At 42.2% G+C, this 22,181-nt stretch overlaps 2 protein-coding genes across 2 annotated transcripts in view; one reads left to right on the top strand and one right to left on the bottom strand.

The window, feature by feature from the left end:
* Nucleotides 1-8,196, top strand: part of acadvl (acyl-CoA dehydrogenase very long chain) — a 29,184-nt gene extending 20,988 nt beyond the window's left edge. Inside the window, exons 16-20 of the mRNA XM_023968009.3 lie at nucleotides 430-502; nucleotides 617-689; nucleotides 1,623-1,695; nucleotides 6,124-6,199; nucleotides 7,586-8,196. Coding sequence (XP_023823777.1) covers nucleotides 430-502; nucleotides 617-689; nucleotides 1,623-1,695; nucleotides 6,124-6,199; nucleotides 7,586-7,723 — 433 coding nt within the window. The 3' untranslated portion in view covers nucleotides 7,724-8,196. The remainder of the gene's footprint in view (nucleotides 1-429; nucleotides 503-616; nucleotides 690-1,622; nucleotides 1,696-6,123; nucleotides 6,200-7,585) is intronic.
* A 3,855-nt stretch (nucleotides 8,197-12,051) lies between these two features.
* Nucleotides 12,052-22,181, bottom strand: part of LOC111950988 (integrin alpha-X) — a 62,119-nt gene continuing 51,989 nt past the window's right edge. Inside the window, exons 25-30 of the mRNA XM_070434690.1 lie at nucleotides 22,076-22,177; nucleotides 21,692-21,763; nucleotides 21,466-21,573; nucleotides 15,474-15,575; nucleotides 14,953-15,063; nucleotides 12,052-14,706 (exon numbers count right to left, since the gene is read on the bottom strand). Coding sequence (XP_070290791.1) covers nucleotides 14,569-14,706; nucleotides 14,953-15,063; nucleotides 15,474-15,575; nucleotides 21,466-21,573; nucleotides 21,692-21,763; nucleotides 22,076-22,177 — 633 coding nt within the window. The 3' untranslated portion in view covers nucleotides 12,052-14,568. The remainder of the gene's footprint in view (nucleotides 14,707-14,952; nucleotides 15,064-15,473; nucleotides 15,576-21,465; nucleotides 21,574-21,691; nucleotides 21,764-22,075; nucleotides 22,178-22,181) is intronic.

Below are 22,181 nucleotides of genomic sequence, written 5' to 3'. Positions count from 1 at the left end.
TTTAGCTCCCGCAACACGGACAGCGCGATGAACACTTTGATGTTCTGTGGTGGTCGCTACAGCAGGGAGGAGAGAGCGACAACGGGTGCTAGTCAGTCACTCGCTGTCTTTTCTTTTTAGCACAGCAAAGTCTGAGCCCGGCCCGGCACAATCAAATCAACTGCTGGTCGGACTCCCTCTAGTCATTTGTGTGTCTTAATTATTTAATCAAACCGTGTGCTTAAAGAATCAGACAAGCTCAGTGAATATAGTTGATTTGATTCAAACACATAGGATGTGTCAATATATGGGAAAATACATGTTTAAAAATGTCAACCAATCGATTGGTCGAAAGAACAGACAACTCTTGGTCGATCAATTTTTATTTTATTTTACTCTGACAGCCCTACAACACACTCCCTAACCATCTGTCTCTTTCTTGTTATCCAGGAGGGCAGGTCTGAGCACTGGCCTCTCTCTACAGGGATCAGTCCATCCGGAGCTCTCTCACAGTGGAGATCTGGTGAGAGAGATTCAAAGCTTGCATTGACCTCCGTGGCTGTATGTAATCCATCCATGCCGTAATGTCACTGTACGTCTAAGACTCCCAGTTGATTGACGTCCGTATTTCTTCCAGGCTGTTAAAGCTATCGAGCACTTTGGAGTCACTGTCGAGGATATGCTGCTCAAACACGGCAAGAACATTCTCCGTGAGTATTTATAATACACTGTCAACCTACAGTACATAAGAAGAACTAAATGTGTGAACCTGATTTTTAAGGATGCYCAACTAGCACATTTGGTAGCTCAACGGTTCCCCCAAGCTGGGCAAGCAAGTGCCTTTGACTGTCGGCCCAGATGATGTATGGTCGTACTGGTCACACACACACTTTGAATCTTTCGCCCAGAAACAGGCTCCAAACAGAACAATAGTTCTATCACTGGTGTGCAGAATTTAACACTTTTTTAAAAATTTAACACTGCTCTGTCTTCAGTTAAGCGAAGAGGAACTAGTTAGTTTCTGTCAGCTCTTGGGTAAGCACCCAGATATCATGGGGTCATTCTACACACACACACACACACACACACTGTTCTATCTTTATATGAGTTAGTTTCTGTCAGCTCTTGGGTAAGCACCCAGATATCATGGGGTCATTCTACACACACAGAACAGTTAGAACAGGCCTCTTATTACTGCGCAGACACGCTCCTCCATCTTATGAGTTATTTTCTTTGACAATCTCAAGCCCAACGCCTAGGCTCAAAGACCGATATTTCAGTACACAAGCATTAGTGAGGTTTAACTTCAAAATGCCCTCACAAAACGTTATGCAGAAGTACTGAAATTCTCACAGAAGAACGTTTTCTTAACATTCTCTGAATGCTCTGAGAACATGCCTTTTTAAATAGAACCAGGAGTAAACCTGTAGAAAACGTTATGCTGCTAGCCGGGTATCCTGCACCGTACCCAGAACGTTGTGGGAAGGTTGTATGTTTGTATGTAAAATAACCATAGGACAACACGCTCTGACCAAGCTCTAAGAAACATATGGTTCTCAGAACGTTATGTGCTAGCTGGGTAGTGTTTAATGGCCAATATTATATGGTTTGTATTCTAATGTTATTTCTCCTCTCCATTGCAGATGAGCAGTTTGTGCTGAAGAGAGTGGCAGACAGTGCCATTGACCTGTACGCTATGGTTGTTGTCCTGTCCAGGTAATACTGATCCTTACTAAACCATGTTTTATTTGTAGAAATGCTGTATTAGAATCTGTATGTTGTCTGGTGTTCTTTGCTTTTGTGACGTCATCGCTGCTCTCTGGTCCACTCTTACCCAATGGGTCGTACCATTTCAAAAAGCACAAGAAAGAGGATTTCCACACCCACCATCTCAGATTGCGCTGAAATAATTTGTTGTTAGAAACAAACGAGATTAGCATTCCTTGCATCATTATTTTGTTGAAATATAATTGGATCTCTGAGAAATTTAACGGAAAATTCCACCCAAATATGATATTTTGGTATTTGTTTCATTAGTCCCAAAATGTTTTGCATGTCAGCCATCAAGATCTGCAGCATCATACCAGCTGCGTTTCTGTATTTTGAAAGTTATAGATCTTGATTGCTGACATGCAAAATGTTTTTGGACTACATCAACAATTGCCAAATGAAACAAATACCAAAATATAGTTTTGGGGTGGAATTTTCCTTTAAGCTGTTTAAGTGCTTCCAAATTGGCCGTTTTTAATTTATAGGAATCATATATATAATATTCAGTAAATATAGTACCTAACATCCGATTTGGACAACTTTTTTTTCTAACAATGAGTTAGACGAGGAATCCCGCCAATCCCACCCCAACAACGAGTATGTAGTATCACTTCTCTGTGTCTGACATGTAGTATGGAGCTGTGCCTCAAGAGTATTGTTTCTTCATCCTATGTAATGTATTCTCAGTGAATTAATTTTTCTGTTCAGAGAAATTAGTCATCACATTTTATTTGTCACATGTGCCGAATTTCAATGGGTGTTGACTTTACCGTGAAATGTTTGCTTTTGAGCCCTTCCAAACTATGCAGAGTAAAGAAATAAAAATACTAACTCGAGGAATAAAATGCACAATAATGGAGCTATATACAAGGAGTACCAGTACCAGATTAATGTGGAGCTATAAACAGGGAGTACCAGTACCAGATCAATGTGCAGGGGTATGAGGTAATTGAKGTAGATATGTTCATGAAGGCAGGGTAAAGTAACTAGGCGTCATTGAAATGTAGGTTTATGTCCCATCCTACATGCTGATTTTATCAGATTCTGAACACCAAATGGTGCTATTCCTGCGATTAGGTGATTTAAAAAAAATATTTAAAAAAATGTAATCCCTCCCCAGTATTAAAAATCCTAGTTTCATGTCAGGTCAAATAGCAGTTACCTAGCCATGCTTTCTACTAGAGCTGTCTTCTACCTATCCACGGTTTTAAGAGAAAAAATCCTGATGTTCACTGCTAGTCCCAAAGCCAGCCAGCCAGGCAAAGACCCTTCCCGCCAGCTCTGAGCAGTCCACATGGTCCTATTGCCGTCCCCTTATACCGCTAAACTGCATTTGCTTTTTAATCAGAATTGGAATGATTTTAGTAGCCAATTTAAAAAAAAATGTTGTTGAGGCCTGGGCTAATCGCCCAGTCAGTGTTCCAATTCATTCCAAAGGTGTTCGATGTGATTGAGGTCAACGCTCTATGTAGGCCAGTCAAGTTCTTCCATGCCGATCTCGACAAACCAAATTGTCTGTATGGACCTCGCTTGTACACGGGGGGCATTGTCATGCTGAAACAGGAAAGCGCCTTCCCCAAACTGTTGCCTCAAAGTTAGAAGCACAGAAAGGTCTAGAATGCCATTAATTGTATTCTGTAGCGTTAAGATTTCCCTTCACTGGAATTAAGGGGCCAAGCCCAAACCATGAGAAACAGCCCCAGACCATTATTCCTCCACCGAACTTTACAGTTGGCACTATGTATTGAGGCAGGTAGCGTTCTCCTGGCATCCGCCAAACCCAGATTTGCACTGCCAGATGGTGAACCAGGATTTAGGACTCCAGAGAACGCATTTCCGCTGTTCCAGAGTCCAATGGCGGCGAGCTTTACACCACTCCAGTTGTCTACACTTGTCATTGCGCATGGTGATCTTAGTCTTGTGTGTGGCTGCTCGGCCATGTAAACCTATTTCATGAAGCTCCCAACGAACAGTTCTTGTGGTGACGTTGCTTCCAGAGGAAGTTTGGAACTCTGTAGTGAGTATTGCAACTGAGGACAGAATATTATATAGACGATTTTTACGAGCTACACGCTTCAGCACTCAGCGGTCCCGTTCTGTGAGCTTGTGTTGCCTACCACTTCACGGCTGAACTGTTGTTGCTCCTTGACATTTCCACTTCGCAATAACAGCACTAACAGTTGACCAGGGCAGCTCTAGCAGGGCAGAAATTTGAGGAACTGACTTGTTGGAAAGGTGGCATCCTATGATGGTGCCACATTGAAAGTCAATGAGCTCATCGGTAAGGCTATTCTACTGCCATTGTTTGTCTATGAAGATTGCATGGCTGTGTGCTTGATTTTTATGCACCTGACAGCAATGGGTGTGGCTGAAATAGCTGAGTCCACTAATTTGAAGGGGTGTCAAAATACTTTTGTATATACAGTGCATTCGGAAAGTATTCAGACCCCTTGACTTTTTCCACATTTTGTTACGTTACAGCCTTGTTCAAAAATGTATGAAATTATTTTTGTCACTCATCAATCTACACACAATACCCTATGATGACAAATCAAAAATAGGGTTTTAGAAATTTTTGCAMATTTTTATATAGAAAAAAACTCTACTTTGTTGAAGCACCTTTGGCATCAATTACAGCCTCGAGTCTTCTTGGGTATGACGCTACAAGCTTGGCACTGTATTTGGGGAGTTTCTCCCATTTTCTCCATATCCTCGCAAGCTCTGTCAGGTTGGATGGGGAGCTTCACTGCACAGCTATTTTCAGGTCTCTCCAGAGATGTTTGCGTCTCAGCTCTGGTTGGGCCACTCAAGGACGTTCAGAGACTTGTCCCGAAGCCACTCCTGCATTGTCTTGGTTGTGTGCTTAGGGTCGTTGTCCTTTTGGAAGRTGAACCTTTGCCCCAGTCTGAGGTCCTGAATGCTCTGGAGCAGGTTTTCATCAAGTATCTCACTGTACTTTGTTCCGTTCATCTTTCGCTCGATCCTGACTAGTCTCCCAGTCCCTGCCGCTGAAAAACATCTCCACAGCATGATGCTGCCACCACGCTTCACTGTAGAGATGGTGCCAGGTTTCCTCCAGATGTGACGCTTGGTATTCAGGCCAAAGAGTACAATCTTGGTTTCATCAAACCAGAGACTTGTTTCTATAGTCTGAGAGTCTTGAGGTGCCTTTTGGCAAACTCCAAGCAGGCGGACATGTGCTTGATTGATAGAGTGCTGCAGAGATGGTTGTCCTTATGGAAGGGTCTCTCATCTCCACAGAGGACTCTAGAGGTCTGTCAGAGTGACCATCGGGTTCTTGGTCACCTCCCTGACCAAGGCCCTTCTCCCCTGGATTTCTCAGTTTGGTGGCCAGCTCTAGGAAGAATCTTGGTGGTTCCAGACATCTTCCGTTTAAGAATGATGGAAGCCACTGTGTTCTTGGGGACCTTGATTGCTGCAGAAACGCTTTGGTACCCTTCCCCAGACAAAATGTTGTCGCGGAGCTCTACAGACAATTCCTTTGACCTCATGGGTTGGTTTTTGCTCTGACATGCACTGTCAACTGTGGGACCTTTTTATATAGACTAGTGTATGCCTTTCCAAATCATGTCCAATCAATTGAATTTACCATGGGTGGACTCTCAAGGATGATCAATGGAAACAGGATGCACCTGAGCTCAAAGGGTCTGAATACTTATGTAAATAAGTATTTCTAAACTGTTTTCGCTTTGTCATTATGCTTTGCCATTATGGGAGGATTATTTATTTTTTTACTCATTTTAGATTAAGGCTGTAATGTAACAAAATGTGGAAAAAGTGGTCTGAATACTTTTTGAATGCTTTGGTTTTTGTTGGAAACTGTTTCAAATTATAGCTTTTTAGCGTTTGTGGTACAAATCCGATGCAAGTCAATGGTACATATATTAGCATTTTTACGATTCGTGTTCAAATCATCCTAAAGTAACTAAATTATGCGAGTTATAGATTAATTGGATATGAAGCGGGAAATGCTAGTATATACCATTGACTTGCATTGGATTTGTGCCACAAGTGCTAAAATGTTAGCATTTGAAACGGTGGCCAAGAAAACAAAACCAAAGCTTGGGTTGCTGTCATACCTTGTCCATAGACTAAGGAAACCAATATGTTGTTTTGTAATTTGAGTAAACTATCCTGTTAGCTTAGATTCTCAGAAATGTTGTTGCAGGAATGCTAATCTTATCTGTTTCTAACTACAGAAACTATTTCAGAACAATCTGAGATGGTGGGTGATATGGCTTGGAACGACCCCAGTAGAAATATAGGTTGCCATTTGTGTAACATGCTATATTCTGTGAAAAAGATGAAAGCATGAATTGGAATGATATCTCCCTCTCTCCTTCTCTCTTTCAGGGCATCCCGCTCTCTGAGCCAGGGTCATGCCTCTGCCCAGCATGAGAAGATCCTGTGTGAAACCTGGTGTATCGAGGCGAGTCTCTCTCTCTCTCTATCACACACACACACACACACACACACACACAACACACACACACACACACACACACACACACACACACACACACACACACACACACAACACACACAGCTCTGGAAAAAAATTAAGAGACCACTGCAAAATGATCAATTTCTCTAGTTTTACTATTTATAGGTATGTGTTTGGGTAAAATGAACATTTTTGTTTTATTCTATAAACGTCTGACAACATTTCTCCCAAATTCCAAATCAAAATATTGTCATTTAGAGCATTTATTTGCAGAAAATGACAACTGGTCAAAATAACAAAAAAGAKGCAGTGTTGTCWGACCATTAAGTTCATATTCATTTTTAAACAACACAATACTAATGTTTTAACTTAGGAAGAGTTCAGAAATCAATATTTGGTGGAATAACCCAGATTTTTCAATCACACCTTTAATGCGTCTTGGCATGCGCTCCACCAGTCTATCACATTGATGTTGGGTGACTTTATGCCACTCCTGGTGCAAAAATCCAAGCAGCTCGGCTTTGTTTGATGGCTTGTGACCATCCATCTTCCTCTTGATCACATTCCAGAGGTTTTCATTGGGGTTCAGGTCTGGGGATTGGGCTGGCCATGACAGGGTCTTGATCTGTTGGTCCTCCATCCACACCTTGATTGACCTGGCTGTGTGGCATGGAGCATTGTCCTGCTGGAAAAAACAATCCTCAGTTGGGGAACATTGGCAGAGCAGAAGGAAGCAAAAATAAAGCTGCCCAATTGCAGCCTTGCTGAAGCACCCCCAAATCATCACCGATCCTCCACCAAATGTCACATTGGGTGCGAGACCTGGAGAGGCCTACGAGCCACAGTGTCTCGCACCCACTGCGAAATTTAGTGGAGGATTGGTGAAGAGGACAAGTACATTAGTGTCTAGTTTGAGAAACATACGCCTCACAAGTCCTCAACTGGCAGCTTCATTAAATAGTACCCACAAAACACCAGTCTCAACGTCAACAGTGAAGAGGCGACTCCGGGATGCTGGCCTTCTAGGCAGAGTTGCAAAGAAAAAGGCGTATCTCAGACTGGCCAATAAAAAGAAAAGATTAAGATGGGCAAAAGAACACAGACACTGGACAGAGGAACTCTGCCTAGAAGGCCAGCATCCCGGAGTCGCCTCTTCACTGTTGGCGTTAGAAATGTCCTTGTTTTTTAAAGAAAAGCAAAAAAAGTGTGTCTATTAAAATAACATACAATTTAAGATAAATACAATGTAGACATTGTTAATGTTGTAAATGACTATCAGGTGTTTTCTTGCCACTATATTGTGTGTGTGTGTGTGTGTGTGTGTGTGTGTGCGTGCTGATCTCTGCCGCGCCCCCCCCCCTCCACCACCAGGCCTATGACAGGATCATGAAGAACGTCAAGGACCTGAAGTCTAGTTCCACCACCCAGGTCTTCAAGAACATGAAGGCCATATCTGCTGCCGTAGTGGAGAATGGAGGCATCGTCGCTCCTCACCCTCTGGGTTTCTAAACCAACTCGTAGAACATTTATAACACTGACAGAAACATACTACTCCCTGAGAGAGAGAGAGCTCCTTTTCACGCTACTGAACCAATCCAAGCTGTACTGTACTGGCTGAAACCATGCTAGAAAGGGAAATGTGAAACCAAAATCTGAGCCAGTACGGTTTGGGTCGGCACGATAATGCGAAAAGGGTGAGAATGCGCTCTTCTGTGGGAGAATCTCCACTGCATACTTCTCATGTCCTTGCCTCTTTCTCAAAACCCATTGGAGGGGAGGTACCTTTGGGTTTCTCATCCAATGGGTCTTGAGAAGGAGGCGAGAAGAGGGGGGATGCAAGTAGTATGCAATTGAGATTCTCCCATTGTCTCAAAGACCCTCTGCAGAAAAAACGTAACTCTTCAAGCCTCAACGTCACAGTGCATCACAAGCCAAGCGGATCAACTATCCTTCGACATGGTTTTGACTATTAATTTACTGAATGTAAAGTCTGTTTTACTTTTACTATATTTATGGCCTTTTAAATAATATGTACTGTAGTCTTGATATCTGTCCAGGATCTCATTTGGAACTAACCATATGTGCATGGTGGTATCAAATGACTAAGATGTGGGGAAAGACAAAGTTAGTTTGTTGAAGGTTTTTGTATTAAGTTGAGATTTGGTTCTGGGTTGCCGAGACTGTTTGGGACAATTCTGAGGAAGGACAGTTTGAGGAAGTATAGTGACATCAGCCTTGTATCTGGGCTCTTTGAATACATCACTTTGCGTTCATTGTGACTAAATTCTCTCTACCTGTCAATAACCTGATATGTACAGAGTTGTGTGTGTGCTGCACTCACAAATGGCCTGCAAGGGAAAATAGGGTGCCATTTCAGTCACCCATGGTCTCACCCTTACTTTGTTGAATGTTCTAATGTCCTTTGACAGTTGACCTTGGTATTGTGGTCAGGTGTCAATACGTCACATTCCGTGCAATCAACCATTTTCTTCTGTTTTCTCTGCTTTTCAAATCAAATTTTATTGTCACATGCAGATGTTAATGCGAGTGTATTGAAATGCTTGTGCTTCTAGTTCCGACCATGCAGTAATATCTAACAAGTAATCTAACATTTCACAACAACTACCTTTTACACACAAGTGTAAAGGAATGAAGAAGAATATGTACATATAAATATATGGATGAGTGATGGCCGAACGGCATAGGCAAGATGCAGTAGAGTACAGTGTATATACATATGAGATGAGTAATGTAGGGTATGTAAACATTATATAAAGTGGCATTGTTTAAAGTGACTAGTGATACATTTATTACATCCAATTTTTAACAATTAAAGTGGCTAGAGATTTGAGTCAGTATGTTGGCAGCAGCCACTCGATGTTAGTGATGGCTGTTTAACAGTCTGATGGCCTTGAGATTGAAAAACAGCTTCTGTCTCAGTCCCAGCTTTGATGCACCTGTACTGACCTCGCCTTCTGGATTATAGCGGGGTGAACAGGCAGTGGCTCGGGTGGTTGTTGTCCTTGATGATCTTTTTGGTTTTTTCACCACTTCACTCGTTTGTGCACGGTGATCATTTGTTCCCTGTTTTATGGATTCTACATTTTGTCTTCATATGACAAGGATTGTACTCACAGTTTGAGTGTGTGTAATTCACGGTTTTACGTAAGTATTTTTGGGGACAGCCTGTTTGTGAAAGTCTATTGTCACAACCATACAGTCACTTTCTTTGACAAGCCTGCAGGAATAGTGGTGCAGCACACACAAACTCAACCAACAATAAACAACTCTAGTGCCTGATATTCCAATTGCCTTTGCCGAGGGTTGCAGGTCTATTTCTAAAATTAATTTAATGATAGTACCGGTATGTCGTGTTGCTAAATATGTAGCATAATCAATAGMGATTGGCTTGTGGCTACTTCTTCGATCATGTTAATGTCAAAAAGAATGTAGCATTGATGATAATAAAGGAAGAACTTGTGTTTGGTCATATTGTTTTATATTTTCATTATAAACATGCTGTAAGAGACACCTTAGGACTTCTTACAAAGACAGTTATATTAACCCATTAAGCACTGACAAAGAAATGGATGAAAGGAATTGTATCCTAAAAAGTGTAACTTAATATTGTCCACAAAAGGAATGCCGCTGCCTCAATTCTGTGAAGCTCGCTACTCTGATGGCTGTGGCTCAACACAAAGGATTTCAGATAGGCCTTGTTAATCACAGTGCAGATAAGTACCTGAGGAGATAGTTGCACCAGAGGGGTTCAGCAGGTTTGGGCTGCGTTCCGATTCTCTACCCTTCTCCAGAAGTGTGCACGTGTTCACTACCCCCATGCATTGGATTTGGTCAAGCATGGCTGGAGGCAGGGGCAATTTTAGCATGTAAATCTTGATGGGGCAAACTAAAACATTACATTTTTTATATTTTAATGCATGCCAGCAAAGCCACTACACAATACATTAATTGCACTATAACGGTGACAAACGGTGCCCACAAACTGTAGGGCCTACATACAGCTTTCCCAACAGCAGAGCTTTCCTTTCAGCACCATGGAGTGAATCCTTACCACCGCTACACCTGGCTTTCAGCGGAGACTTGTCTGGCAGCGAAACAATTCATTCAGCCTCATATACTGCCTTTTTAGAAAACATAGCTGATATGGCTGACTTCCTTAAACAAATGTGGTTTCTACTGACAATTGAGCCGTACAAACTATTGCATAAGGGAACCTACGAGAGGATAAGAGGAAATCCGTAATTTCGTTTAAGACATTCTTGAGCGAGCTAGGACGGATGTAGTCAAAACTATTTGTTCAGCACTTTTGAAATGTATAGTGACAGAATTCAGAACATGGGATGTTCTTGCAGTATTCTCCCTGTACACCAAGTCAGAACCGTAGGACAAATAAAGGGGGCATATTAACAGATAATGAAAGTTCTTACAATATTCTATGATTACATTTCTCTAAACAGGTTACATGTGCACCAAGTCAGAACAATAGGTAAGTTATGAGGGATATTACATAATTTATGCAGCAGCATACATTTTTGGACTCACCTTGTGCTGTGCTCCCTTGAGCAGGAAGGTGGCGCGGCTGTCCTTGTAGGCTCTAGAAAAATCTCAACTTGGAATTCCGCGTTGGATGACTATTCAAAATTATTTTCCGTATTTTCCCAGTCGGAGCTAGTTTTATCCGAGTTCCCAGTTGTCTTGAACTCACTGAAGTCGTAGATTTCCGAGTTTCCAGGTGTTTTGAACGTGGCAGAAGTCATGCTGTATTGACAGCATAGCCAATGTATTAAAACCTTTCTGGCCCATGGTGTTAGCCCCTTTTTCGTGATATCCAATTGGTAATTAGGATATTGTCTCATCGCTGCAACTCCCTTACGGACTAGACTAAGGTTGAGAGCCAAGCCACACTGCTTCTTGACACACTGCTCGGTTAACCCGGAAGCCAGCTGCACCAATGTGTTAGAGGAAACAACCGAAGTCAGCTTGCAGGTGCCTGGCTGCCACAAGGACTTGCTAGAGCACGATGAGACAAGAACATCCCGGCCGGCCAAACCGTCCCCTAACCTGGACGACGCTGGGCCAATTGTGCGCCGCCTCATGGGTCTCCCGGTCACAGCCGGCTGTAACACAGCCTGGGATCAGACCAGGGGCTGCACTGGCGCATTTATGGCCGATGAGCATCGATACGTTTTACCTATAATTTCTCTTCATATGTCAAGGATCAAAAAGGATTTGCCTTTGGATTGCCGACGATGACTGCTTGTCTAGCTTGATAGCTACGATTTTGAAAGTATTTTCTTTATGTAACCAGGCAAGTCAGTTAAGAACAAATGCTTATTTCCAATGATGGCCAAACCATAACCCGGAACGGCGCTGGGCCAATTGTGCATCGCCCTATGGGACTCCCAATCACAGCTGGTTGTGATACACCCTGGAAATGAACCAGGGTCTGTAGTGATGCCTCTAGCACTGGGAGTGCCTTAAACCGCTGCACCACTCAGGAGCCCAATGTATGATGTTGACATGATCAGTCCAATCAAAGCTACGGTAGATATAACTTGATTTTACGTAATTTTACCTGTGGCCAATGACCTTGAGCCTTCTTGGATGGGCACTTCTAATGTAACTCTATGGCAGCACCCAAGGGGCTTGAATTTTCGAGCTCTACCCGTAGATTTTGCGGTGACGTAGTTTCTCCATGAGTGACAGAACACTGAGCCAATCACAGCGCAACTAGAGAACATTACGCTCCGTATTTTCCGCTGGCTGCCCCACCACCACWGAAAGCACTGAGCTAGGCTGAAATAAAGCAAAAAAGAGACCATGTTTGTATGCAGCTTTATTAACTCAATAATTTTTTTATTTTACATTGTTTGCAAACTGATCTGTGACACATATTAATGCCAAAATAACATGCAAAACAGGCAACAAAAAAAACTGGTTTCCACCATAATCCTCATACCAATCCATTCCTTTTAGATATGAGTGCACACTTCGAGATGTATGAGTGCACACTTCGGGAGAGAATCATAATGTAGGCATGGTGTTCTACAGAGGTATCAGAAAGGCTAAGGTGGCTGGGTGGGTCAGCCCAGAATACAGCTACAGCAGTGGAGGCTCCTCAGAGGAGGAAGGGGAGGACCATCCTCCTCAGTGAATTTGATAAAAAAATTAATTGTAAAACATTTAAAAATGTATCCTTTAGATAAAACTATACTAAATATAACCACGTCACCAAATAATTGATTAAAACACTATTTTGCAAAGGTCTACAGTAGCCAGAACGGCACTCTGTAGGGTAGAACCATGGTGTAGCCGGAGGATAGCTACCTTCCGTCCTACTCTGGGTACATTGACTTCAATACAAAACCTAAGAGGCTCATGGGTCTCAACCCAAGTCCTACATAGACTTACACAGTAATTATGAAAACTTCCGGAGGACGTCCAGCAGCCTGTCAGAGCTCTTGCAGCATGAACTGACATGTTATCCACCCAATCAAAGGATCAGATAATTAATATAGTACTGTAAGCATAAGCTGCAGCTAGCTAGCACTGCAGTGCATAAAATGTGATGAGTATTTGACTCAAAGAGAGAAAAAGACAATAATTAGCTACTGAAACACCCTGCTCAAACAGAGGGATGCTATGTTAGCTAGAGCCTCTACAGGATCGCCACCCCATGCCGGTTGAGCTAACGTGCGCTAATGTGATTAGCATGTCATTGTAAGTAACAAGAACCTTTCCCAGGACATAGACATGTTTTATATGGGTAGAAAGCGTAAAGTCGTGTTAATCTAACTGCACTGTCCAATTTACAGTAGCTGTTACAGTGAAATAATACCATGTTATTGTTTGAGGAGAGTGCACAGTTATGAACTTGAACAAGTATCAATAAACCAATTAGGCACATTTGGGCAGACTTGATACAACATTTTGAACAATAATGCAATGGTTCATTGGATCAGTCTAAAACTTTGCACATACACTGCTGCCATTGAGTGGCCAAAATCTAAATTGCACCTAGTCCCCTAAGCCCTTCTCTTGCGTTTCAAAGATGATTAAAAAAAATATATACATTTTTATTTTAAACATGTTTTTTTCTTTGTATTATCTTTTACCAGATCTAATGTGTTATATTCTCCTACATTAATTTCACATTTCCACAAATTTCTAAGTGTTTCCTTTCAAATGGTATCAAGAATATGCATATCCTTCCTTCAGGTCCTGAGCTACAGGCAGTTAGATTTGGGTATGTTATTTTAGGCGAAAATTTGTAAAAAGTGTCCGATCCTTAAGAGACTAGCTGGCTATGACTTTCCAACACAACACTGGAACTCTTCCAAGTCAAGGTAAGCTTATGGTATTACTAATTTATTGCCACCAAGGCCCACCGGTGTAACTGCTTATGGCCTCCCGAGTGGCGCAGTGGTCTAAGGCACTGCATTACAGTGCTAGAGGCGTCACTACAGACCCAGGTTCAATACCTGGGCTGTATCGGGAGTATTGGCCGTGATCGGGAGTCCCTTAGGGCGGCACACAATTGGCCCAGCGTCATCTGGGTTAGGGGAGGAGTTGGCCGGGGGGACTTTACARGGCCGTCATTGTAAATAAGAATTTTTTGTTTACTGACTTGCCTAGTTAAATAAAGGTTACATTTAAAAAAAATACTGACTGTACACTAACGTTACTGCATGATTGTAGCAGGTTTACTAACACGTTAGTTCTATTAGCTATTGGCTGTGTGTAGCGGTTTGGCTTGGAAAGCTTTTTTCACCTGGTCACATGCAGTTGATGTGCATTGGAGTCCGCAAGTGAAGGGAAGAGGTGAGAGGAGGAGAGTGCATGAATGCGAGAAGGAATACAATACAACGTGGCTGCTATGAAAGTGAACTGTGTTTACGAGTGATCAGGGGTGTATTTCAACAGAATCGGCGGAATGAACACGCTTGTTAAACGGGAAAAAACGGGGGAAAACATACTTGAATTTGTCCAATAGAAACTTTTGTTTGCAAATGTTGGACTAGATGTTGTAGCAGCTAGATGAAGGCAAGAGTGTGCAAGGTGTCACTGTCTGTCACTGTCTGTCACAAATGTGTCTCTTGACCTGTGTGCACCTACGTTGTAAGCTTTCATTCATAGGCTAAGTTGTAGAACCCTCATGATGGGTACAGGGAAAATTCTAGTATCATGTAGTAGCCTAAACCTATCCGATGTTACATTGCGCTGGGTGAATGGAGTATGAATGACAGTCATCCGATATGCTGTAATAGAAATAAGGCCATGCTCATGAAAAAAATCTTCCTCCCTCAACTTAAACGGCACTGACCGCCACTGGGCTACAGGGTGTTCTCCCCCAATGGGGTAATATCAGCGGTCAGACCACGTTCATCATCAGGGGCTGCAGTCCGACCAGGAACAGCTGTACTATAATCTACACCACCAGAGGCAATTCTTCTGCTCTTGAAAAAGCCCTTCTGAGAAAAAAAGCAACAATCTTTAGTCAATATATATTTATATGGTTGGATGATGTATACATAATGTTGTTCGTACAGACAGACAGCCTTGGAGAGGGAATAGGGTGTCACCTCACACTCCCTCCTCCCCACTCCAGAACCACTGAAGCAGACAGGGTTAGGATTGTGGTTGCGGTTGGGGTTGAACTGGGATGCGGACATGAGGCTAGGGTTATGTTAGGATTTAGGGTTAGAGGAGTGTCTCACCTTGTAGAGAACGCCAGAGATTATCATCAGTAGCAACAGCGAAAACACAACACTGATGGAAGCAATGAGAGCAGTGTGGGATTCAGGCGTCGTCTCCAGAATGGACAGAATCTAGAAGAGAGATATGACGGAGTGAGTGGAAGAAATAAGAACGATCATTGTCATGAAGCCCACCTGTCCCAATCCCATTAGAAGTTTAGAAGGAGAAAGTGTAGGCCTTATAGAAATAATGCACTCAAATTGAAAATCACGAAAGAAAATAATATGCATTTCTATCAGCCTAATCGAGGTGGAGATTACATCTCACATTCCAATGTTTGAATTTGTAAACAAGACTGCATGGGATTCCTCTTAACGCGACTCCATGCAACCAATGGCAATGTCCACTTCAGGTATAATGCCAGGAGCCGCTTGTGGATTTGACAGCTCTGACGCAGTTCCAACAACCACTATGCAGATGTGGGCTAAAGAGGATCTGATGGAATAGAGCCCTTAGAGAGCATTTGAAATGATTGGCTCACCTTCACACTCTGAGAACCAACGGCAGGGTACTGGGAGTAGACACTCTGGTCGAAGGACAGCGACCCCCAACTGACCACCTCCACCGGCTGCACCGCGGAACCCTGGGAAACAAACAACACTACTGAAACTCAACCACAACAACTCATAACGTGAATCTCGGCCTCGATTCAATCAGATGGAGCGCTAACCCGCGTTGGCATTTTGGCTGTGTAGGTGAGCGGCTGCTCTTGTGTGTGTCACAAACCACTCCCTTCCGTATTATCCCTACCGTGTTAGAAGTTCAAAATGGCGATGGAAAGTGTAGGGCTCGATTCAATCCGTATCGCCGAAGTTCATCGCTATAGCACGATMGAAATTTAAAAGGCAATGATCCTGCAATCGCGGAGACCACATTCACGGTAAATGCCACATATGTTGGCAGAATCAGAAATTACCTTTAAGGGGGAGTGTAGCACCTATTTCTGAGAAGCCCCGGAGCCAGGCTTTCTTTGGAGGCTGTGGATTTTGCTCAATGGGATTATAAATGTTTCTTGCAATAGCTAGCTATTCTCTTCCTCCGTTTCTGAATGAATTTGTGGCTATTTCTTTCTTGCTGGCAAAATAAGTGAGCTAGATTTTGTTTGTGTTCTGCCATATGTCGATAACATAGTTAGGTTTGTCACTGGTATGGGCTACTAAATATCCTAAACCCAGCCAGCTAGACAGTCATAGATCGTAAGGGTGTAAACATGTGAATATTGTAGAAAAATTCTCACAGCCGTTTTCCATGTACAGTAGGTTACAGGTAATATGTTCCTCCACCGTGTGAGTCATATAAATTAAGATCTTTCTGGCTGTCTTCTTGGTTTTAGTATATGTGAGGAGCTCCGAGCACTGCCATTTATACATTGATAAAACCTATTGAGAAGAACTAGGTAAATGAGTAATCCGTTTGGGGAAGGGGATCGTAAATACACTTAGCAATTGTTTTAGATGCTTTTTCCTTATGATCCCTGGAGATTAATGTGAAACCAGTCAAATGGAAGCAAACTTTTCCACAGCGAGGTAGGCTATAAATAGCTGTGCCTTTATTCAGAAATGTTATTGTATTGTATATTTTGGAGGCCCGGGCTTTTCTCAGTTATATTTAACAATTTGTATCATGTTAATTATTAGCCACTATTGGGAGCCACCGTCAGTATTACACACATACATTTATAACTGTCACTTTAGTGTTAGTTTCCTTCCATTTGCAGCCTACATTTATAACTGTCACTTTAGTGTTCGTTTCCTTCAATTTGTAGCCTACATTTATAACTGTCACTTTAGTGTTAGTTTCCTTCAATTTGTAGCCTACATTTATAACTGTTAATGTAGTGTTAGTTTCCTTCAATTTGTAGCCTACATTTATAACTGTTAATGTAGTGTTAGTTTCCTTCAATTTGTAGCCTACATTTAGCATCATTCCATTCTGTTTACTTTCCTCTGTCACATCTGTGTACTTGTTATTGATGGTGCGTAGCAATGGATCATATCAGGCTAACGTTGTGCAATAATTGGGGATATGTAGGCTATTTGAATCGTTATGAAACTCAGACTACATGTAGCAGCTTAAACCTGGAACCAGGCGCACGGTTCACGACGACTAGACTGTTGTCACACATTTCAATAATTAGTGAATATTAGTGTAAATCTGTAGGACTATTGTCCAACCTCTATTGTCCACCTTCCAATATTTCATGCATTGAACATTAATATGGCGACTTTCAGGATGAATCAAACCACCCTATTTTTTATGATTCATACTAACCCTAAAATGTGTCTAAACAAGAGTATCAGAGTCTTTTTTTCCCTACCAGTTGGTGCTGAAACGGAGACAAATATTCATATATTTAGATGTTTTCTTTTATTGATCCCTATATTCTGAACCCTTTCTCTCTATGTTATTCCAGTGAGTCTGTCGCCAAAATTCTAATTAATAGGTACACTTTAAGGGATGGCTTAAGAGAAATGTAGCCGAAGTCTACGCCCCTTCGTCGGGATTGGCCAACAGTACTACTCCTAGTAGGAGTGGGAACTATCGATGGGATTCTTCAATTAAGTGTTTATTGTCATTCAACGATAGACAACTAGTTCTCATATATATTTTTTAACTGCACCAAACGTTTTAGTTAGATGTAAAATTGCGCAATTGAGACCTCCCCAGCAAAAACAGATTCCTTGATATATCTTAGATTAATTCTGACTATTTAGAGGAAGTGTATACTGGCTACGTTGTTGCTATGGCATCTCAAGAGGGACAAACAGTAATATTGCAGCTTTTTTTTTTTTCAAGCAACGGTATTTCAAAGGAGTATGAGAGGCACAGACATGCACTTTGCCTAGCCAAGTTCTGCTAGGAGCAAACCGAACCTAGTTTGAGGGCTCCTTAAACTTCTTAGGGCTTAGTGCCTTTTTTTCTATATTTCCGCCTGAATGATGTACCCAAAGTAAACTGCCTGTTGCTCAGGCCCTGAAGCCAGGATAAGCATAAMATTGGTACCATTGGAAAGAAGACACTTTGCACTTTGTAGAAATGTTAAAATAATGTAGGAGAATATAACACAATAGATATGGTAGGAGAAAATCCAAAGAAAAACCAACCAGATTTTTTTTTTAAAGAGAGACCATCCTCTTAGAATGGCAAGTATAAGGTCATACTGAAAATTAGCTCCCTGGATGCAATTCATATGGCTTCCACAGGGTGTCTGCAGTCTATGTTCAAGGTTTCAGGCTTATAACTTCAAAAAYGAATAAGAAATATCAGTTTTAGTACAGGGACAACGTCTTGGAGATTCATGTTTATGCGCGCCATGAAGACAGGACGCACCTGCTATTGAACATACTGCTTTCTGTAAGAAATATTATAGTTTGATTACATTTTAGGGTATCTGAGGAGTAAATAGAGACGTATTTTGACATGTTGAAACAAAGTTTAGGGGGAGATTTTCGGATTCCTTTCTCTGCACGTTGAACGAGTGGATTACTGAAATCGATTGCGCCGTGCAGTTAGATGAACAAGAATGTAAGCTTTCAACCGATATAAGACACTTATATGTACCTAAATGTTTAATATTCATAATTTTAGGATTATTTATTTGAATTGCGCGCCCTCCAGTTTCACCGGAAATTGTCCCGCCAGCGGGACACCTAGCCCTAATTAAACTCAGTTTTTCACAATTCCTGACATTTAATTCYAGTAAACATTCCCTGTCTTAGGTCAGTTAGGATCACCACTTTATTTTAAGAATGTAAAATGTCAGAATAATAGTAGAGAGAATTATTTATTTCAGCTTGTATTTCTTTCATCACATTCCCAGTGGGTCAGAAGTTTACATGCACTCAATTAGTATTTGGTAGCATTGCCTTTAAATTGTTTAACTTGGGTCAAACGTTTCGGGTAGCCTTCCACAATAAGTTGGGTGAATTTTGGCCCATTCCTCCTGACAAAGCTGGTGTAACTGAGTCAGGTTTGTAGGCCTCCTTACTCGCACATGCTTTTTTTGCCCACAAATTTTTCTATGGGATTGAGGTTAGGGCTTTGTGATGGCCACTCCAATACCTTGACTTTGTTGTCCTTAAGCCATTTTGCCACAACTTTGGAAGTATGCTTGGGGTCATTGTCCATTTGGAAGACACATTTGCAACCAAGCTTTAACTTCCTGACTGATGTCTTGAGATGTTGCTTCAATATATCCACATCATTTTCCTTCCTCATGAGGCCATCTGTTTTGTGAAGTGCACCAGTCCCTCCTGCAGCAAAGCACCCCCCACAACATGATGCTGCCACCCCCGTGCTTCACGGTTGGGATGGTGTTCTTCGGCTTGCAAGCATCCCCCCTTTTCCTCCAAACATAACGATGGTCATTATTGCCAAACAGTTCTATATTTGTTTCATCAGACCAGAGGACATTTCTCTAAAAAGTACGATCTTTGCCCCATGTGCAGTTGCAAACCGTAGTCTGGCTTTTTTATGGCGGTTTTGGAGCAATGGCTTCTTCCTTGCTGAGCGGACTTTCAGTTTATGTCAATATAGGACTCGTTTTACTCTGGATATAGATACTTTTGTACCTGTTTCCTCCAGCATCTTCACAAGGTCATTTGCTGTTGTTCTGGGATTGATTTGCACTTTTCGCACCAAAGTACGTTCATCTCTAGGAGACAGAACGCGTCTCCTTCCTGAGCGGTATGACGGCTGCATGGTCCCATTGTGTTTATACTTTCGTACTAATGTTTGCACAGATGAACGTGGTACCTTCAGGCGTTTGGAAATTGCTCCCAAGGATGAACCAGACTTGTGGAGGTCTACAATTTCTTTTCTGAGGTCTTGGATGATTTCTTTGGATTTTCCCATGATGTCAAGCAAAGAGGCACTGAGTTTGAAGGTAGGCCTTGAAATACATCCACAGGTACACCTCCAATTGACTCAAATGATGTCAACTAGCCTATCAGAAGCTTCTAAAACCATGACATCATTTTCTGGAATTTTCCAAGCTGTTTAAAGGCACAGTCAACTTAGTGCATGTAAACTTCTGACCCACTGGAATTGTGATACAGTGAATTATAAGTGAAATAATCTGTCTGTAAACAATTGTTGGAAAAAYTACTTGTGTCATGCACAAAGTAGATGTCCTAACCGACATGCCAAAACTATAGTTTGTTAACAAGAAATTTGTGGAGTGGTTGAAAAATGAGTTTTAATGACTCCAACCTAAGTGTATATAAACTTCCGACTTCAACTATATGTGAGAATGATGTTCATTGACTACAGCTCAGCATTCAACACTATAGTGCCCAAGAAGCTCATCACTAAGCTAAGGACTATGGGACGAAACACCTCCCTCTGTAACTGAATCCTGGACTTCCTGATGGGCCGCCCCCCGGTGGTAAGGGTAGGCAACAACACGTCTGCCACACTGATCCTCAACACTGGGGCCCCTCGGGGGTCTGTACTTAGTCCCCTCCTGTAATCCCTGTTCACCCACGACTGCGTGGCCAAACATGACTCCAACATCATCATTAAGTTTACTGACGACACAGGGAGTATCCTGTGGACTACAGGAAAATGCAGGCCGAACAGGCCCCCATTAACATCAACTGGGCTGTAGTGGAGCRGGTCGAGAGTTTCAAGTTCCTTGGTGTCCACATCACCAACGATCTATCATGGTCCAAAACACACCAAGACAAAGCACACGACAAAACCTTTTCCCCCTCAGGAGACTGAAATGATTTGGCATGGATCCCTAGATCTTCAAAAAGTTATACAGCTGCACCATCGAGAACATCCTGACCGGTTGCATCACCGCCTGGTATAGACTGTTTTCTCTGCTACCGTACGGGAAGCTGTACGGAGCGCCAAGTCTTGGACCAAAAGGCTCCTTCACAGCTTCTATCCCCAAGCCATAAGACTGCTGAACAATCAATCAAATGGCCACCGGACTATTACATAGACCCCCCCCCCCCCCCATTTGTTTTGTACACTGCTGCTTCTCGCTGTTTATTATCTATGCATAGTCACTTCATCCCTACCTACATGTACAAATTACCTCTAACCTGTACCCCGCACACTGACTCGGCACCGGTACCCCCTGTATATAGCCTCATTGTTATTTTATTGTGTTACTTTTTATTATTTTTTACTTTCGTTTATTTGGTAAATATTTTCTTAACTCTTCTTGAACTACGCACTGTTGTTAAGGGCTTGTAAGTAAGCATTTCACGGTAAGGTCTACACTTGTTGAGTTCGGCGCATGTGACAAATAAAGTTTGATTTGATTTGACACTGCCAAAACAACCGCTATGCGGGTGTCGTCTGACACGGACCTGATAGAACCTAGCCCCTCATCTGCTTGACATGGACCCATACCAGAGCAATCTATATACGGCTGCCTCATCTAGCCCCATACAACACCTATGCTTACATACATTGTTCAACAACATGAAACGTATGTATGAAGTTACGATTATCCTTACCTCTGAGCTTCTACTGATATTCCCAACAAACTTGAAGATGGTTGGCTGATTGATGGACGACAGTCCTATGGTGCAGCCAAACAGATGACAGATGACCCCACTACAGTGCTGTGGTAGACCCAATCAGAAGGGTTAGAGTAGAAACGACTGTACTTGTAATGACAAGTGATTAGAGAAACACCCATGCTTCTATTTAATTTATGTCTCTTTTAGAGGTCTTTCTCACCTGATAAAACAGAGTGTTTTTTTCCTGTTTAGAGAATACCTCCTTYCTCTCACACGTTCCTCTGCTGTTATCCTTTGGCACAAACACAGACGTGCACGCAAAAATAAGAACACGTATWATACCAGAAGACATATGCAACTAACCAAATACCATATCCTGCCACTGGTACTTCATGCTGATTGACTGAGGAAAGTGCTGCTTGACTATTGTAGATGCTGTCAGGTGACCTGCGTCTGCTACAGACCAGGCACAAAACAAAAGGAAATGCTTCAAGTGAGTGAAACACAAAGGTACTATCGAAACTTGCCCAATAAGAAAAAATCATTTTCGCTTCCAATGTTAAAAAAGGTGTACCCGAATGAAAAGGACCCAGGCTGCACTCACTGTTTGAAGAAGAGACACATTCCACWGGTAACCAGAGTCCAACTCCACTGGAATCACAAATGTAACATTGACCGGTGCGGCCACATTTCCTATATTCTCCACCTCA

The sequence above is a fragment of the Salvelinus sp. IW2-2015 genome, linkage group LG23 (genome assembly GCF_002910315.2).
Source record: "Salvelinus sp. IW2-2015 linkage group LG23, ASM291031v2, whole genome shotgun sequence".
Lineage (NCBI taxonomy): Eukaryota > Metazoa > Chordata > Actinopteri > Salmoniformes > Salmonidae > Salvelinus > Salvelinus sp. IW2-2015.
Note: the sequence above shows the minus strand (reverse complement) of the source record. Positions and strands in the feature narration are given on the sequence as shown.